Source organism: Neopsephotus bourkii, unplaced genomic scaffold (assembly GCF_033783945.1).
Source record: "Neopsephotus bourkii isolate Nb327-2 ecotype Australia unplaced genomic scaffold, CSIRO-AGI_Nbou_v1 NB_894, whole genome shotgun sequence".
NCBI classification, from domain to species: domain Eukaryota; kingdom Metazoa; phylum Chordata; class Aves; order Psittaciformes; family Psittacidae; genus Neopsephotus; species Neopsephotus bourkii.
The window spans coordinates 2,433,447-2,452,907 of NW_026901388.1; the positions used below are offsets into that span (position 1 = coordinate 2,433,447).

Here is a 19,461-nt window from a genome sequence, read left to right on the forward strand (position 1 = left end):
ATAGTAACCGGTATCTAGATAATTAAGGGGTAGGATACAGACACAAGTTTACATGTTGGTATACATACACTCACATGTGCATGGACATGACTTAACTGTAATGGCCAGAGAGAACTTGTGAATAATCCTAAATGCCTTCAAATGTACCAACAAGCGTGTTGTTTATCCTTGGGGGAAGGAAACAAAGGAAATAAAAACAAAAGCAGAGAACAGTTCTGGAGCATAATCTATTTTCACCTGCATACTATTTTCTTTCTCTTTGCCTATGAAATCAGGTTACCTTAGTTACCACAAGCATTCAGGGCTCAAAGTCAAAGAAAGGTTAGTAATCCATCTTCTCCAACCATTCAAACATTCCTTATAGATCACAGCATCAGTTTTAAGGTCCAGTATCTTACTACCTGGCAGAGTTAGAAATGACCACTTCAGACAGTGCTGTTCCAGACAGCCTATGCATGGAACTCTCCATCAGGACAAGGCTTTCTTCCCTACTGTAATACAAAAATTCAGAGATTTGGAATAACAGCGGCAGCTTCCAGCTGGGACAAATTGGTAAGAGAAGTATCTATAACTAATAATAAAAGCCAAATGAAGTACATCTTGACCCATGGTTCCTGCAGATTCCACGACTGCAGGAACCTAAATGCCTTCGTCACTAGCCATCAAGACCTTGTACATGGGGCATGCCTCTGAGTGTTCACATTTACAAGGAAAAACCATGCTGTAATGAAGTCGCATCATGGGGATACCACTAGACTGAATTTGGGAAGCTGGTTACTGGGCAAAGGTCAGGAGATCCAACTAGAGTTCAGGTTAATATGATCCATCACACAGAAAACTCCACACACGTATATCTGGGTTTGGTGTAGGAAACACATAAACCAGAACACCAGTATGGAGGTATAATCTACATGATTAACTCTACAATGTCTGCAGAAATCTCTCATAATTTACAAAGCTTCATCTGAGTGGCTATGCAATACACTTTAGTAATCCTGGGTACTTTCCAAGGGAGTTTTCCATAAATATTTCACAGAATTACCTATCTCCAGAGAACACCAATTTCTAAGCCTGTGAAGACTGATTGTGGTATCTGATATTCCTTCCTTTACCATTTTGTTCTGTTAGCAAGGGCATATTCTCTCTTACTGCAACAAAAGTCGACAAACACACACTGTTGCAATGTTATACTATTGATGGCACTCCTATCAGAGATCACCAATATTCATCAGAAAATACCATATTTAGTTCTAAGAGGCCCCACAACAAAAATAGCAGATTTCAAGCTCACCTAGAGCAAGCAGCAGGTGACTACACTTTCAGAGCTGGCGGGTATACTGGCTGCATATTAACTTTGGACAGCAGAACATGATGAGAAGGCAAAGATGCAAGAGGAAAGACAACCATTAGGTGAACAAATAATAAGTTCTTTTTACACAAATCTTTTAGACAAAGCTGGAACAGGTTATGTTTTCCATGCAAAGAAAAATTCCCTCAGTCAAGAAACACCAGTGCATGCATCATACCGGACAATGGCAGTGGGAAGCGCATAAATCCACTGGCATGCAGAGATGGCAAAAAATGGAAAGGACTGTCTTCAAAGAAAAAGCATGTTCCCAAGAGGTGACTTTGAAGGCAACTTCAAAGCTTACTTGACTGAGATGGGGAAATGTTGGTACTCAACAGGTCCAAGTCCAGGTGTGCTCCGCCATGACAACTGAGTTCTAGCTGCTCTCGCCTGAAGGCTTCTCAGCTAAGTAATTCTCATTTAAGGAAGAGCACAGTATCTGTGTGGGCACACACACTCTCTGGCTTAAGGACAACAAAAGTCACTGAACACCAAAACCAACACTTGCTGGTTTTGTCTCCTGTGTATCTGAGGACTGCTGTTTTATTTTGCTTTGCTTCGCTTTTTAACTAAGAATTATGCACATAGGCTGCTTGCAAAAGTCTAATTCCACAGCTTTTACTCCCAGGCAGCAGACGTGATGAGAGCCCTAGCTGACAGCCACCTAGTCATCTCCTAAATATCTGTCCTGTGGGTCTGAGTGGAAAAAGAAACCAACAAAGTGAATCCCATCATACAATCTTTCTCTCCCTCCCTTCAAATAACACATAAATTAAAAGGCAACTTTACTCTGCATTACCAGCATGACTCAGACAAAAACAAAACCACAATTACAGAGGCTGCATATTCAGACTAAAAATTACACATTTTCTAAACTAGACTAAAACCAAATTACTTTATGAAGAAAATAATCTACACTGAGGTCCACGAAACACACACACAGACACGCACACTGTTTTGGCATTAAAACTCTGCATAGATCAAAGATGCACTTCAGTTATCAGAGCCCCCAGTGTACAGAAGTCCTGCAGAAATCCAGCCTCCAGCCATGGGACCAGGCGCTAGGGCACGGCGTTCCTCTCCACAGCCCTCAGGGCACTTGGCTGCTGCCCCAAACCAAGCACAAGGCTTAAGAAAATAGAAAAAAGTGAGATCTTAAAGTGAAAAAGTCTGTGATGCACCCATACACATATATATTAGAAACTATCTAAGCTAAAACTCTAAAGGTTCTTACTTTAAGTCCATTTCCAAAATGCATTTTAAGTGCAAGTTGTGCTTTTTCATGTGCTTGTGATGCCACTATCACCATTTGTCAACTGCCTTCCAGCACTGTGTGTGCCTCTGCACAGGACCAGCCAAGGAGGAGATACTCCACTTGCCACTTCACAAGCAGGTAACACTTTCCAACTACTCTTAAGACCAGCATGGTAAACCTAGGGCTTACAGACACTTGGTTAATACGTGAGTCACCTTTAGCTGCAAGCGGAGTCCTGCTGGTGTCAGCTGGCTGACATGCACCGAGCAAGAAGGGTTTCTGCAACAGGGCCCAGAGCAAAACAGTTTGCAGCGAGAGTAACCAGCGCTCCCACGTCAGAGTCAGGGATGCTGCAGAAGCCAGTGCCACCGTCGTAAGTGCTCTCGGTACTGCTGCGGAAACCGCAGTTACAGCTACAAAGGTCCCTTCACTTCAACAGGATGGATCTCCAGGACTGAACTTCAGTATCCAAAGGATGAAATGGAGAGCAAAAAGCACAATGGAGTCTCACGTATTTCAACAGCATCACAGGGGGGAAAAACCCACCCTGCGTTTTTAAACAATTTATTGCATAATGTCATGATATGTGACTAAATACATTTCAGGCTACAGTGAGGACAAAAATCTCTAAAACTGCAAGTACTGGCAATACCGCATTATGAAAAGGAAAAGAATGGCAGCACTTAGTTAGAATCAGTACAAAGTAACACATCTGGGATTTTGTTTTGCCATTTAGGAAACAAATAGTCTACACTGCAAAACAGCTAAACCCGAAGTGATGGAAAACACTTGGATTTCGTATTTGCCTTCTTCCATCCAAAAGTCTTCAAGACACTTCATTGATGCACTGTTATCTGAATGCAACTTATTGCAAAGACAAGTGTCCCTGTATTTCTTGATTTGTAAAAGTCAAGAGATGTTAGGCTAAGTCCTGTCCCCTCTTTCTAGCAAACCCAGGGGGAGGGGGGCAAACTCCTCCAGATTAATTCTGAGGCTCTATCAATATTCCACAGGTGAAAAGACAACATATAGAAGAACTTCACATAAAACAGTTCCCTCTTATATATTTTGTTTTAAACATTAAGATAGTGCAACTTTTTAAAACACATTTATCACAACACAAATTAATTCCTTGCATTCATCTAAGTTCTCAACTTTATACCTTGGCACACAAAACAGGAATTTTGTTTCGTATTTAAAAAAAATCCACACCCTGGGAGAAAAAAAAAAGCAAACTGGCCAATTCTTCCCCCATTTCGCTAGCAAAACCACCTTCTTTCTTCTGCCATTCAGTGAGTATAAAACAGGCTGTACAACCCTCATTTCTGTGCTAAGTTAACTTTTAGAATTAAATAATTGAAATAGTTTATTAAAAAAAAATAATATATCCCCCCCTCTCCCCTGAAACACTGCTCATAGACAAACTGAATGGAAGTTTGTATTTCTTTCAATCTGCTTTGCATGTAATTCCCCTGAAAGGAATCAGAAACAAAGAACTGGTTTGCACGTTTGGTTTTACTAAGTTGTACCACGTGAAACGCAACAACATTGTGCACCGGAGCACGGGGGATCTTCCTCCACTGCCCTGCTTCAAACTCTTGTCTTCAGTTCAAATGCACCTGGGCTTACGAGTAACTTTTAGACCAGGTTTCCTGGTTTCCGGTCTTGGCCTTTGCTGGGGACTATTGTGCTCTCTGAATTGTTCTGATGAAACTGAAGTCTGCTCCCCCTCTGCGAGGAAGGAGGCACGTTGCTGTGCTGGTGATGGAAAAAAGAGGAGCCTGGGTAATGCCCCATGACCTCGCTGTACGTCGGGGGTGGTCCTTCCATCCTTCCGTTACTGCTATAGTTGGTTGCACTTATGCCCGAATTGCTGCTTGGTGGGCAGGGGCCCCCATTGTACATGGAGATGTCTATCAAGTCGCTATCAAAAATGGTTCGGTTGGGTGGTGCCCTGACGGATTCCCGGTTGAGCTCCATCTGCTGTTCTGGGTCCCGGAGCTGCAGGGTGCACGGGCCTTGGTACGGTGGCGGCTCTTCTCCATCAGAGAGGGAGATGGTCGGAGGAAGGTCAATCTCATGCTGCATGTACGGGTAAGTGGGCTGGAAACGACTGAAACGGTCCCGCTGCATAAAAGATGGGGCAGTAAACCTGTCCCTGGACCTTGGAGCATACATGATCTGAAACAGGAAGAGACACATGTGATTCCACATCTAGCCAAAGCACTGCGGGTGCTCCATATCAACCAAGAACTGGCAAAATGCAAAATGCTTCTCTTTGACATCTATCTCAGAGATTACACCCAACAGATACTGTACACACATGCTACCACATGCATGCATGTGAAAATAAGAGGTAGGAGTTACAGGAAGGATGTAACACATGATACTTGAGAAGAGCTTCATGAATGAAAAAGAAGACACAACACAGCTCCATCTGACGTTAAAACATGCACAGCCAAGAGAAAATTGTTCTGTTTCTGAACATAGGAAACACATTCTCTCTAGTCTTGACAATTGACTAGTTCTACAAAAATGTCCCAATGCTGAATTTCAGCTGCAGTCTGAACCTGCCTCTCCCACTCAGAGTTAATGTAATACCCTGCATGACCAAAGAATTCCAATGGTCATTTTAGTACATTTTATAAAGGCCCAGCATATCTCACGCCTTCACCACCAGAGTATATCAGGTGTCCTTCTTCCCCTCAGTTCTCAGCCAGAATTCAGCCTCCAGGGAGGGCCTGCGAGGCTGCTGCAAGAGTGCAAAAAATCTCCCTGGCATACCAAGCCCTGGAGAAGGTCCAGCTTTACAAAAGGAAGAGTTCAAGATACTCCATAAGGAGCTATTGCTCCTCACTTGATCCATCCCAGATCTAGACAGACACATCAGCTTCTTATATTCAGATCTTTCAAACTGCTCTTCTCATTTCTGGATCCATGCAGGATTTTTAGTCCCTGACCTTTACAGATGTCAGGAAGTCTGCTGTTTATCACAGGAGAGCTGCACCACTCAGAGCAATGCACCCACAAATTATCACACAGACCAGGGATCTGTGCTAACTAGAAAATGGGAGACACTGGTGATAGGATATGTGTAGTAAATCCAAGAAAAATTCAGGGAGAAGATAAACTGGTCTCCCAGCTTCCACTGAATACTCCATCACTGAGCCACTGCATGAGAGAGACACACCTCTACCAATTACCTGTGAATGGCTACTATGATACAGGAGGTGATGATGGAGATAAGATGCCAGGTAGGCAGAATTCTGTTCTTTTAATGAAAAAACTTAGGCATCTATGGAACGGAAGTTAAGGCAGGTTCAGTTGTCCACATGAAACCTGCTCTTGGTCTACATCAAAAAAGCTTTATTTACTAAATATACTGATGTTTCTGAAAGGAACAAGATATATATTACAGTAACAAGGAAAGCACATTGGTGAAGATGATAAGAAATTTGTACCTCTGAAGCACCCTGGCGTGAAACCGAGCTTTCTGAAGGCCACAAGCACCCTTCCTGGAATGCAGAAGAAAACAACAAAAGAAGAAAAATTAATAGATCGCATCAGCATCCTGCCTGAATACCACAACTCCTACAGTCAGTCAGCTTCAATGGACTGGCTGTCTCCACCTAAAGAGAGGCAATAAACAAGGAACATCCCACCAGTTTCTCTAAAACTAGAGCAAACAGCTGCTCTGCACCCAAGTAAATCAAGCTTGGTCTGTTTTACTAGTGCCAAGGCACCATCCACAGCACGGAGCCTCACAGGCTGTAAGGACATAGCAAGCCAGTTGCAGCTACGAGTGCAGCAGCATGCAGTGATGACAGGAGAAACGTAAGCACTTGTGTGTTGAGCGGGCACCTGTCACCTCCCAGCCTATGACAAGGCCACATAAGCAGGTCCAATGAAGCTGACCAGCAGCCAGGATCCCAATTACAGACCAGAGGCAAAACAGTTTGCAACAAAAACTGGCATCTCTAGTGTCAGCAAAGTGATAGTCACTCTAAGCCCAGGTACAGTCTGGTCAAAACTGTCAGTTGCCCAATTCCCACCATAAATAGTAGCTGACCAGCTGAGGTTTCAGCCACCAGTTCCCCTTCCTCTTCAACCACTTCCCCAGACACCTTCTCAGGCCAAAGCGTTTTCTCTCTCATACCTGGAAATGTTGTACCAGCACTTACGGCAGAAAAAAAGGGTGAAGAACAACATGCCAATAAGGAAAAATGGCTTAAGGCTTATCATTATTTTTCTTCTCAATTAATTCTTTAGAGTAGTACTAGTAATTGCAATGGATTTATATCACTAGACAATTTTGAAGCTGAAAAGAACACATCAGAGCAGGTACATGGAAAAGTACTTCAGTTCTGCTGCAAAAAGAGAAAAATCAAAACATTGTATGCTCATGACTATTTTCTTGGTGCTAATTCCAGTTTTATGCTTTTATAAACACAAGAAAGTTCAGGAACAGGAAGGAAAATGAATACTGTCCCCAAAAGCATCACCCTGTACAGACTACTTTCAAATCTTCCTTTATTGCTGCTTCTCACCATAGCATCTTTCAACATATTTCAGATGTAAAAATAGACCTAACTAGATGTTCATCATGACACTCAGAGACCAAAAGCAGTCTGTGATCTTATCAGGAGAGTCCACTGCAGAGCAAAGCTGCTTTAAGAGGAATCTTCCACAGGATTCAGCTGTTAAGGGAAATGCTTTGAATAACAAAACTGGTCAATCACTTCTCTTCTGTAGCTTTAGAGAGCAGAGAGAGAGAGAGGCTGACAATTACACTATTCACAACATCCCTTTGCAAGTATCCCCATTTGCAACAGCCTGATACAAAAGACAAATCTTGCTTAGATTCATGTATTTCAGTGCCTAGATAAGGTTTTGTCAATAGAAGAAATTGTAACTGTATAACCCAGGTGTATTTTGAAATATCTGAGGATATATTTGCACAATTAAAGACAAGCAGGTTATCAGCAGCTGCCCAGCAGGCTCCAAGCCCGTTGTAATTCTTAACTAAAACATGTTAGTCAAAGCTAACATGCTCAATTAACTGCCCACAAACTACATCCCATACACAGCACAACAGCAGATTCCCAAGTGATGGCTTGAAAAGTACAACTTTATGCTTATTGCAACTGTCTTAATCTCATCTTTAATGTGTTCAAGCTCAGAAGAGAGGAAAAAAAGACAAAACCAATGGCACAACCCAGGAAGGAATTCAATCCCACTCACTTTATTTCAGCTTCCTGATGGTGGAAGCAGAATCAAGGACTCCCATCCTAGGGCCCTAAGGCAGGAGAGTAAGAACAGCTAGGGGACATGGCACAACACATGGAGAAAAACTCCTTCTGCTGAGATGGGAGCAGGACCTGCATGCTTAGCCTAGGCACACAGACCTGGTACCAGCAATGCCTAACAGAAATGACCTGCTGTAGGAGTGGAGATGCCCATCACTGTACCAGTATGAACAGTACATGTTGATGCCCAGTACAGTAAAAGACCCTGCCTAGAGGCACTGCAGTTGCTACAGGGACCCTACCTAGTGCAATCAGGTTACTGAAAGAGTTGGACCAAAGGAGCCCAAGGCTCTCCCTGTTCTGGGCTAACTGCTTGAAGAGATAGTTTGGGATGCCCCTGAACTCCAAGGCTATGAGATCCTTAGGACACAAGGATTGTGATAACATGGCCTCTGTGACAGTGTGTTCTACAGCCCACCTGTAACTACTCACCTCCCTAATGTTTCTTCTGGAGAGAGCAGCGTGCTGAATAAATCATTTGGCAGCAGCCAGCCCCCAGTAAGATCTCTGTCTCAGGAGCCAGAGGAACAATACAAGCAGATGGCTGGGTAGCATATGCTCAGCATGCCCACACTTGGAAAATACTGGGCTCACACACCACATGCAGACTAACCTCACTATGCATACGTGATTGGTTCAGTACCACAGTAGAGGATTCTCATCATGACTGGAATAAGCCTAGACTAACTGGCCCAATGCAAGAAAAGGCTCATGCACTCTTACACAGTGCATGAGCCAGTCTTAAAATGGACAGCGAGAAAGGCAAGGAGAAAGGGAAGGAGACAGCAAACTACTGGGTTTCCTGCATTCAGCTATGCAGGAGTCCCCCTTCTAGGTCCTGAAGTTACTGTACAGTGACCTGCAAGGACAGATAAAAACATGCACTGGATAGATACAAGGGTTGGTGCCTACCTACCCCACTGTTCTTGGTGTCATAGCAAGAGGTTTAGAGAAGAAGAAAGGGAAAACCTCAATGTTTCAGAAGGGAAATATATCCATACCTTCCCCCTCCTCCCCTTCCCCCAGATGTAAGAAATAACATGCTGGTACTGCCATAAACAATGTGCGTTGATTTACATTGATGAAAAGTATTATTTCTTGCTCTCTCCTTGTCCCTCTACTTACTGACCTCCATTTGACAGCTAAAATACTTCCCTGTGCTCAGATCTGTGAAAATAAGGTAAGAACTGACAGCATTTGCATTCATATTCATAGAATCATAGAATTATAGAATGGTTAGGGTTGGAAAGGACCTTAAGATCATCAAGTTCCAACCCCCCTGCCATGGGCAGGGACACCTCGCTCCCTTACACTGTTCCTCTCTTTTTACTATTCAAATTACTAAGGCAGCTCAGCCTAATGATAAAAAACTACTTTGAACTTCTTTTCACTCGGTGACTTCTCATCCCACTTCTCACCCTGTGAGCAAGACAAAGCCAGGCACAGGCAATAGAGCTCAGCACCATGACTGAACAGCTGCCAGGACTGGCACAAGCTCGCAGCCCCAGCAACCCCACTGCATGGCATTGTGCCAAAAGGAACTTCCCAGCTAGCAAATCCAGCGCTGGCAGTCCTGCTTGATGACCCCCTCACACCCAACACCCAGGGATTTGTGCAAGTGGTTCTTAGGTATGGGCAATCAAGGTCAAACCTGAGGAAATGCAATTCACCAGCTGGGTTGGGGGGGGTGTTCTTGTTTGTTTTTTGTTTGTGGACAATATATGATTTCCCTGCTTCTTACAGATTTCCAATAGCTAGCCGCTTCAACTCACCCCTTCTTAAAGAGGCTAAGTTTCTTCAGGTATGAGCTTCAGTACTTAAAAGTAATAGGAAGAGAAAGCTTATACATTAATCCCCTATGCTGTATTTATTTTTAACAGTGTTAGCTTTTGGGAATTAAAAAGAAATCACCTCCATGGTAAATCCTAGCTCCTACAAAGCAAGAAAAATCTTAGGGATCCAGCTATGTCTTTTGCCGACCTTTGCCATTGCTGGGTTTCACAATAACTTACAGAAATTAATTTTGTGATTAGGTTTTGAAATAACGTCATTTAATAAATCCAGTTGGGTGATTACTTAATTATCTTATGGTGAATTATCTTATGGTGATTATTTAGCTCAATATTTAGAGCTTAGAAGACTGGATAAACCTAACATAATTTGCCTAATTTGTATTTTACAAAGGTTTACAGCCTCTAGAATCAAACAGTTTAGAAAGATCACTTTGTGAGGGCAATTTTAAACACAGTGCTTCCGGAAGCAAGCAGTATCATCCAGCTACCTCAGCTGATCATCAGCACATTGATAGACAGCAGGCAGGCAGAAGAATATTTAACTCAGGATAAGATACAGGTAAAAATCTGTGCTCAGTAAGAAAAATTCTTCAAACTGCAATAAAGAAAAACATCCCTGTGCTGGTTTTGGCTGAGATAGAGTTAATGTTCTTCATAGTAACTAACACTGGACTACATTCTGGATCTGTGCTGGAAGTAGCACTGATAATGCAGGGATGTTTTCATTAGTGCTTACACAGAGCCAAGGCCTTTTCTGCTCCTCACACCACCCCCCTAATGAGCAGGCTGGGACACAGGTTTTCACAGCTGGGACACAGCTTGTCCCCAGGTTTGCTGGGGATGGCTGAACACCTACCTGACCATGGGGCATGATGAATGAATTCCTTGGCTTGCTTTGCTTGCATGCACCAGTTTGCTTTACCCATTGAACTGTCTTTATCTCAACACTCAAGTTTCCTCACTTTCACCATTCTGATTCTCTCCCCCATTCCGCTGGAAGCAAGCAGCAGTTTGGTGCCCAGTTACCATCTGGCGTTAAACAATGACAACCTCGTATGATCCAAGCTTTTATTTTTACTGAATCTTAAGGAGATTCTTGTTTTTTCATACACTTCCAAGTTTCTGAGAATTAGAACTCCGCCTGAAATTTTTATTTCCTGAGAAATAAAAGTCAGGTTTTCACCTGGAAAGATTTCACTGGAAAGATTAAGAAGGTCCCTCTCTTCCCTTCAATTATACTCAGATTTTTATTTTATTATTTTTCATATGTGTATACATACACACACAAATATACACACCTCTTTTGCAAATAGGTTTCAGATAGCAGTGTAGTTTCTGATTTTGGCCCTAGGTGGTACCTTACACCACATTAAAACAGTGCCTTGCTAAAAATGTTCAGGGAAGGCACATGGGCCTCCCTGCCTCTTCCCGGCTGATACAGACCACCACAGCTCTTAAGATGCAACATTTTCCCAGCCAAACAAACTATTGTGCTGTCCCCAACAGAATGACAAGTATTCCAGCAGGACCACTCCTTCCTTTAAAAGCTGTGTTTCCCCAAGGGAAGGAAAGGTTACAGTGTCTGGCACAGCAGTATACGGTAACAAGAAGTATTAAAGAGGTAATTATGGAGAGCACCAAACTTTTCATACGTAGTGCACCTCCCTACACTTAAAGCAATTATTTCTCTTACTTAATGCTTTAAAAGTTTTATTTCCTCAACTTCACAGCACTTTACCACTTTAAGTAATCTTAATTTCATCCCAGTGAAGGAAATAAGTACTATTATCCTTCCTCCTTTGTTTGGAGATGAAGCAAGTTGCCCAAGGAGACACACTGAGTCAGGAGCCACTCAAAGCTGGCATTCCTTGCTTCTAGTCCTAACTCTAGATTTCCTAGACAATCCTTCCCTTCTTAAAGATGCTCTGGCTTTATTGTGGTAGACTTCAAAGACCAGCAGCCAGGACACACTGTCCCTCCTGGCAGCACTCCCTGTGGAAAGGCAAGCCCATATCCCTCATGCAGACAGCAGGAGAACACAGTGCACATCCAGCTGTTGCCGACAAGTGCCTGGCACCAAAGGAAGATTTGGCAAATCAGGGTGGTCTACAGCACTCATATTCACCCCGGGTTCTCGTTCCCAGTGGGATTTTCTTTCTTCTGAACGTCAGTAAGTAAATGAGAATAAGTGGCCCAGGGATGCCAGCAGGGAACAGAAGGAATAATGCCAACACCAGTGGGGAATAATTTAAAAGGCCAAGAGGCAAGACTAACATTTGAAATCACCAACAAATCCCTGGAGTTGTCAATATTATTGAGTATTTTCTGACACTCTCTTGACATTACACATTTTTATTCTGAAATAGCTGTTCCAGGAAACAGGGCAGTATTTTTCTAGCTGTGCTCCTAGAACTTGGCATTCTAGATAGACACTACCAAGTCAGGTGCTAGTGCAAGCTGACTAGCCCTAGCAGCAATGCTGCTTTTGGTGCTGAGAGGCAGGGGCCGGTCAGGGCGAACATCTTGTGTGATAATTGGCAAAGACTTCGCTGCCAGGAGTGAGCCTGGAGCATTCCAAGCGTTCAGTACTCCTTCAATACCCACTTTATAGGTGAAAAAGACAGACAGCAGCCACCAGGGTTGGGAGAAGGAATGAATTTAGGGCCACCAGAAGCTCATTAAGTTCCTAACACTTGTGAAGGCAGTGATATCCTCTGATACCCAAATTTCTGGACTTGGAAGACAATGAGAATTCCAATTTCCAGGATTTTTTTGTGGTGGTGTTTTTGGCTGGGGTTTTTTTGATTGGTTGGTTGGGTTTAACACAGAAGGAAGTTGACCCAGACAAAGAACACACAAATACTTTTTATTTCATTATTTTGCAGGCCTGACCCCATGCATTTTACAAGTGTGAGGCTGGCAATTAAGGCAATAGCTAATTTATCTGTTCATTTATATTGCACTTTCTAGAAGAACCAGAATAAGAGATATCATCTGTTCAATAGCTGGTCTTTATGAGGCCAGAAATCTGTGTAATTCAGCCAGAGCTCAGCTGTTGGAAGGCTTTATAATCTAGAAATAGGACAGGCTTGAAGGAAAATTGAAGGTAACAAAAGGACAAAAAAAAGGCCTATCTGAATAGGAAACGCATTGTTCTGTATCTTGATACACTTCTGCTACCCCAGTTACGTGAAGGGGGGCTCACTCCGCAGTTCACTACAGGAACTAGCCAACAGTCAATTAATTTGCCTTACCGCTTTAAGAAACATGGCTGTATTTCCTTTATTTCCATTCATTATTTCTCCTCCAGCAGAAGGCCTGAGTCAGAATTTTTTCTTCAGACCTTAGTAGTTAATAAACATTTAAATCTGTTTTCAGACTCTATATACCATTAAAAAAAAAACTGCCTTGGAAGAGCACCCATTTATCGATTGCATCTGCACACAGAACAAGGCCTGCCTGGTTAAAATAGAAATATATTTTTGAAGTGTATAATCTAACCCAAACCTTACTGCTCACACTACTTGCCTCATGCCGCCATGGACAGTGAGAACAGACTGATCCTTTCCAGTTTCACATGACAGAACATATGCTTTAGTTTTTCTACCCTCATGCACCACACACTGCTTTTAAGGTCTGCACTACAAATAGCGCGCAACCAGTTTCTACCAGAATTTCCTTTAACACCCGAGACAAAGAAAAATTCAAATATATCTGACATCTAACCTCAGAAACCTCTGAAGTCCTGTTCCCCACAAACATGACCTTTTAAGAACATCTTCAGTTTATCAGAAATCCACATGAGTAATACTGATGACAAACCTACATCAGAGTTTTTGGAAGGATTAGTAACTAGTTATTGCCAGCCAATAATCAATTCCCATGAAGTGCTCACATGGCTGATTATCATTACTTACAATGACACCATCAAACTGAAACTGAGTCAGTGTTTTAAAAATTAATAAAGAACAATTCTAGAGAGTAAAGCAGCTCTTAAGTCCCCACTGCCAAACTGCATGTTCTTCACAAGAAGATGACGCTTCCTCCCTTGTGTCCAAGAGAAAAGGCACCACTTGGTCTGATGACAGACAATACTAACAAACCATACAAAGTAAATAATGGGTTACTTCACGCATTTGACAGCTTACTGCAGTTTTAAGATTTGAGGATGAAAATGCATTTCCTTTATCTCAAATTATTTCATTTTAGGTTCTTGTACCAATTATACCTAACATTTTTCAGACAGGAGTGTGGTTCTTTAATTACAGTGCCCATTTCAAAGCAACATTCAAATTAATCTATGCAATTTTTCCAGCCCTGAAGTCCACAAGGTTAAGGTTTGACAAGTTCCAGTTTCAGCTGTAACCAAAGTAGAGCTAAAAATTCCTACGCTACCAAAGCACTAGGAAATAAGGCAACCTACCCTTGAGCTCCTTTTCTCTCTATGCAGCCTCTGACATAAGAGCTGCTCAAGTGCAGCAAGAGGGTGCAGGTGATGTGCTAAGTGACAGCTCTGGGAGCCCTGCATTCATCACATTTTATAGCTGGTTTTCAGGACGGAGCTGCCAGTTGCCAGGGGTCTAGCCCTGGCTCCAGCACCCCTGGCTCCTCCCCTGCCAGCACTCCCTCCCCTGCCCCAGCACTTTGCTCCCTGATCTGGCTGAAATCTAACTGAAAAGAAAAAAGAAAAAAGAAAAAGGCAATTAGTGTTCAGTGAGATTGCCCCGGAGGCCTCACAACATGATCTTAGCAACTTCCTAAGGAGCACAAAAGAGAAAACACAGGACTGTGACAGAAAGGTGAGACTGTGTGGACTTGCAACTAGCGTAAGCCATTATGGGACCCACACCTTTCAGTTACAATTTTTTCGATGGTGAAATGAAATTAAGCTGTGAACCCAGAGCTGTTGCCACGAATTTAATGCATCAAAAGCCTCCCCTCACAAATGGCCCCTTGGCCATCACAGTCAGCAAAGAGCCAAAGGCATCACTTCAAGGACATCAAAAAGCACATCAGGAAAAAGGATCTCCCTGCAACATCCATGGCTTTGGAGGTGTGTCCCAAGGTCAGGGACACCCTTGGGGGTTAACCCTCACATGGGAGCAGTGCATCCCACCCAGTAAACTCCTGGGTTACTCACAAGGCAAGTCACATGCCCATTTACTGTTAGGTTGACTAAAGACAGGTTTAAGTCTCAACTGAGATCTGGTCTTAAGCCTTTGTCTCTGTAACAACACATCTTAACCACTCCACATCCTTGGAGGGATCATTTTCCTAGTATTTTCTTACTGTTCGAGTGAAAAAAAAACATTATATTTTCCTGGGACCTTACTTAGCCAGTTTGGATAGAGCAAACAGTTAGTGTAGCTTCACAAAACAGTAGCACTAATAAAACTCCAGGATACCAGTAAGTATATGAAAAGTCACAATATGCATTTCAAATCTTCATACCTCAGGTGATCGCCATTAATTCCCCCCCAACTCCCCTTCAAATTACAACAGCAGCAAACAGGATGTCGCATATGAGCCTCCAAACGTAAAATGAGAACAGGCTACATAAAACATAGAAGGCTCTAAAAATAAGACAGTGTATATAGAATTTATTTCAGTATTTTTTCCTACTGAAAAATACAACCTCAGTAAATGACCCAATTATAGCAAGTATTAAAAAGTGACATCAGAAGTTTTGCCAACACTTACCAGAGCTCCTCAGGAAGCCGTGCTGCAGACCATACAGCACAAGGAGAAGGAAGTTGGTACAAAGGGCTCATACTCACCGTCTGCAAAGTTTCTTCCTGTCTTCTGCTTTGGCTCTGTCGATTGATAAAGGAGCGTGTCGAGAGTTTGTAATGGTTCAACAAGCAGATGATCACTACCACCATAACAGTTATAACCACAATTATAATGATGATTTGAACAAACTCCAGTTCAGCTAAAACAAAGAAAAAAAAAAGGAAAATGTCAATCACACATAGAATGTTACCCATCAAAACAGTAATTTGAAAAACCCTCAGTATTTCCTCAAGACTGATCTGGAGCAAGATGTTACTGCTGTTCATTTCACAAAGTTTTGTGAAGCACACTGTTCCAAAACATATGAAAATTGTTTCATTTTTGGCCAGTGCCGGTCAGTCAGTATAAATAACTGCAGGTGACAGCTAAGGAACTTCTTGGTGATCCTTCTCTGCAGCCTTTACAGATAATAAACTCTTCAGCAGAAACACTTCAGAAAAGCCTTCTGGATAATACAACAGTTAAGGGGGGGGGGGGAAGGACAAAAAAAAAAATCCTGACAAAGAAACCAAAGAACACCATGTATGACACTCACTCCAGTTTAATAGCCACCTGGATTGCCAATAGAGTCCAGAGGCCTCCAGCTGCTTCAAAGCAGGGACCATGCAGAAAGAAATCAGGACACTGTATATAGTAAACCATCCTTATTTTTTTTAACAGCTAAACAGCACGAAAGCTACTTAAGTGGAGAACAAGCTTTTTTCCTATTGAATCTACATGTAATTCTCTTTCAACTATTCACTTCGCTCCAACCAGAGTGAAATTAACTTTTCTAGGATATTCCCATTCAGGTAAAAATTAGAAGAGAACTGGTACTTTAAACAATATATGCTCAACCACGGTTAGAATGAATCCTGGACCCTGGCTGTTGCAAGAGGTAACTACAATGAACATCAGAGGCTATTACCTTATCAGAAGTCCTGCCTATACCATAAATATTAAGTATATTTAGAAATAAGTCACTCTTGCACCCCTTCTGCTATACAGGAGCAGAAAGTACAAGCAATGCAAGTGGAGAAATTGCCCTTTGGAGCTACACAGTTCCTGATATTTCTATGGAAACTGCATTGCTCACAGGGGATGCTCTCATCTTGAAAGACAACTCTAGTAAATGGGAAGTCACCTTTGGTTGCTAGGCTGGTAGAAAAAGCAAAGCAGCAGCACAAGTTGCTCAGTTTCAGCACTTTCCAAGAACATCACTATTTTTGGGCACCGAAACAGGAACTGAGGGAGCTGGTATTAAATTTGTTTTTTAAAAGCAGATGAGGAAAGAAAGATAACAAAATATAAAAAGACAAAGCACATACTGGAGAAAACAAGCTCCCCCATCCCCTTATCTCTTTCAGCTGCAGTCATCCTCAGCCTTCTATGTAACAGCAGTACACTTACATTAACACAGCTATGAAGCTGAGCTGTTCACACATAAAAATCTAAAGTGGCCTGTAGTGGAACTAAAAGAAACACAAGGCTGTTCCATTATTCTAAGATCTCTTGTGAACAAAACCTCATGCTACGGGGACTGCAGCATGCAGGTGTCCACTGGAGGCTGTTGCGAGGTCCAGCTGCTTGTCACAAGTTACCAGCGGGCACAGGGACACCACTATCTAAGTACTGAGGCTCTGCAATCGTCTCAGGAATAAACTAAACCTTTTTTAGGCCAAGAAGAAAGTAAAGGGGAAAACACATCTATCATTTAATTTCTCTTTGCTGTTAAGTACCATACACTCATCATAAAGATCATCAGCATTTACAAAACATTCGATTAGTCAGTGCTTTGCCCTGCCTTTGCTATCAGCCCCACATGCAATGCAGTGATACCTCCCCCCCCCCTTACATCACTGGAAGCTAACAATGTCTACGCCAATAGATCAAAAAGCAGAAAGCATAGAAATAATTAAAAAACAAACCCACCAAAGCCAAGTTTAAGTAATTTTTCCTTGGCTCAGAAGCACAGAATACAGACTTGACACAGCTGACAACTGCTGCAATTAACATTCTGCAGCTACCGAGCATAAAGGGCTTCTTTACCTAAAACTTTTCTGGGGGAGAGTCCATGCAATACTTTAGACTAGAAATTGAGAGACTGCTGCTAAAGGGCAACATGCTAAACAAGCAGTGTTGATTTAGGCTTTCCTAGAATGCAGAGATCACTGGAATGACATGTTACTTCTCTATCTGCCAAGGGCAGTCTTCTAAATTTATCACAGCCCCAGCATTTCAGTGGCAGGGGACAGTACCTCTCCTTTTGAAATAAGTGACTTTGAGTGCAAGCATTGCCCTGGGAAGGGGTAATCCCTTGGAAACATTTCACTAAAACACAGCTACAAAGAAAAATAAAACCTAGCACATAGGTGTTAGCACAGAGGATTTTCCAATTAAACAACAAAACACCCTACTGACACTCAAGTGAATTTTCCCACTAAAAAGCACGGGGAAAGGAAAACGGAAAGTAATCTTTAATCTCTCCTTCCCCCGAGCAGCCCTCCTGCTATTCATTAGGTTATTAACAGGAAAAGCAAAGAGACAAGAGCAGCAACAACTTCTATTTACTGGCACTGCTCGGAGCAATCTGAAAAGTCTCTGGCAGCTACTGACACAGACTGGGGTCACGTCGGCCGCCAGCTCACCTCCTGCCCTGCTGCTGGGTGCAAAGAGCCCTCGATATCACCTTCCTAACAGGCATCTCTTCCTCCCCGTTTTTCCTATAGATTAACTGGGAAAGAGGCGGGGGAGATTTGGGAAGAGAAAGTGTATGTTTTTACCTCCCTAAATCTCTGTCACACTCACACCTGTTTCTTCACACACAGGAAATAATATTTAGAACACGGTGGTATTTCCCCCCCAGGAGAATACTTCATTATGGCAAACGCACAAAACCAAAGAGACAGCTAAATATTGCACGAAAACACCTTCACAGAGGAGTACAAAAAAATAAGAGAGAGAGAAACGATGTGTAACTCTACCAACAGCCACAGAAGTGCCCGCACCGTCACCCGAACCCTCCCGAGCAGACAGGACCCCCGTGCCGCCCGGAGCCCCAGGTAGGCTGCTCTGCAGGAAGCGCTCTTCCAGCAGGCTGGGCTGTAAGTTACCGGGTGTCGCCCCGGTAGTCCGGGGCCGGAGCTGACAGCAGCCCCACCGCGCAGGCACACCGGACGAACGAGCGGGTACCTCTTTCCAACAACAGGTCTTTTAACCGCGCATCCGTCACCGCTGTCCTGTTAAGCCGCTCACTAGACATGCTCGCCTCCGGCGGACGAGGGGCTCAGGCCGCTCCGCCAACCCCAGCGGCGGGCACCGCATCACCGGCGGCCCCGAGCTCCATGCAGCGAGGGAAACACCGCTCTCGGGCCGCCCGCTCAGCCCGAGCTGACTCACAGACAGGCAGACAGACAAATCAGTCTCCTGCCTGTCCACCGTCCCTCTCCCCAGCACACCGCAGGCCCCAGCCCCGGCGCTACCGACTACCAAGTGCTGCCGGCAGCGGGCGGCGCGCTGCAAGGCGGCCGCGGGCGGGCGACCGAGCAGGGCCGGACCGGGGCTAGCACCGGCTACTCTCGTTCCACCCCCACTCCGCGTGTGCGCGCACGGACAGAGAAGGGAGCCGCCTTGGCGCCGCTGACAGCGGAGTCCCGCCGCGCTCGGCCCGGGCGAGATTAATGATTAAAAATAAAAATAATTAAAAGAAATAACGGGAGAAAAAAAAAAAAAAGAAAAAGGACACGGAGAACCCCGCCACGTCCCGGCAGAGCCGGAGGAAGGAAGGACGCGAAGGAGGTACGGAGGAACGAGTGTACTGTAGCTTACCCGCACCACCGCCCCGCCGCTCTTTAAGCACGGCCCGGCCCGGCGGGCGCTCGCGGCGCCCCAGCTCTTCCGCCTGACCCGGCCGACGCGCCTGCGCCGCTGCCTCCGGCACCGCCCACCCACCACTACCACCCTCCACCCCCAACCCCCCCCAGCACG

The 19,461-nt window shown here is 43.8% G+C and overlaps 1 protein-coding gene across 6 annotated transcripts in view; it reads right to left on the reverse strand.

The window, feature by feature from the left end:
* Positions 1 to 4,100: 4,100 nt before the first annotated feature.
* The window catches only part of LDLRAD4 (low density lipoprotein receptor class A domain containing 4), a 180,161-nt gene continuing 164,800 nt past the window's right edge, over positions 4,101 to 19,461 (reverse strand). The window contains exons 1-4 of one of the 6 annotated variants that reach the window (XM_061357449.1): positions 19,303 to 19,454; positions 15,480 to 15,634; positions 6,065 to 6,118; positions 4,101 to 4,784 (exon numbers count right to left, since the gene is read on the reverse strand). In XM_061357449.1, the coding sequence (XP_061213433.1) occupies positions 4,242 to 4,784; positions 6,065 to 6,118; positions 15,480 to 15,584 (702 nt within the window). In that variant the 5' untranslated portion in view covers positions 15,585 to 15,634; positions 19,303 to 19,454 and the 3' untranslated portion in view covers positions 4,101 to 4,241. Of the gene's footprint in view, positions 4,785 to 6,064; positions 6,119 to 15,479; positions 15,635 to 18,587; positions 18,613 to 18,666; positions 19,213 to 19,302; positions 19,455 to 19,461 lie in introns of those variants that run through there. The other 5 variants (XM_061357446.1, XM_061357448.1, XM_061357444.1 and 2 more) reach the window with 5 other exon arrangements.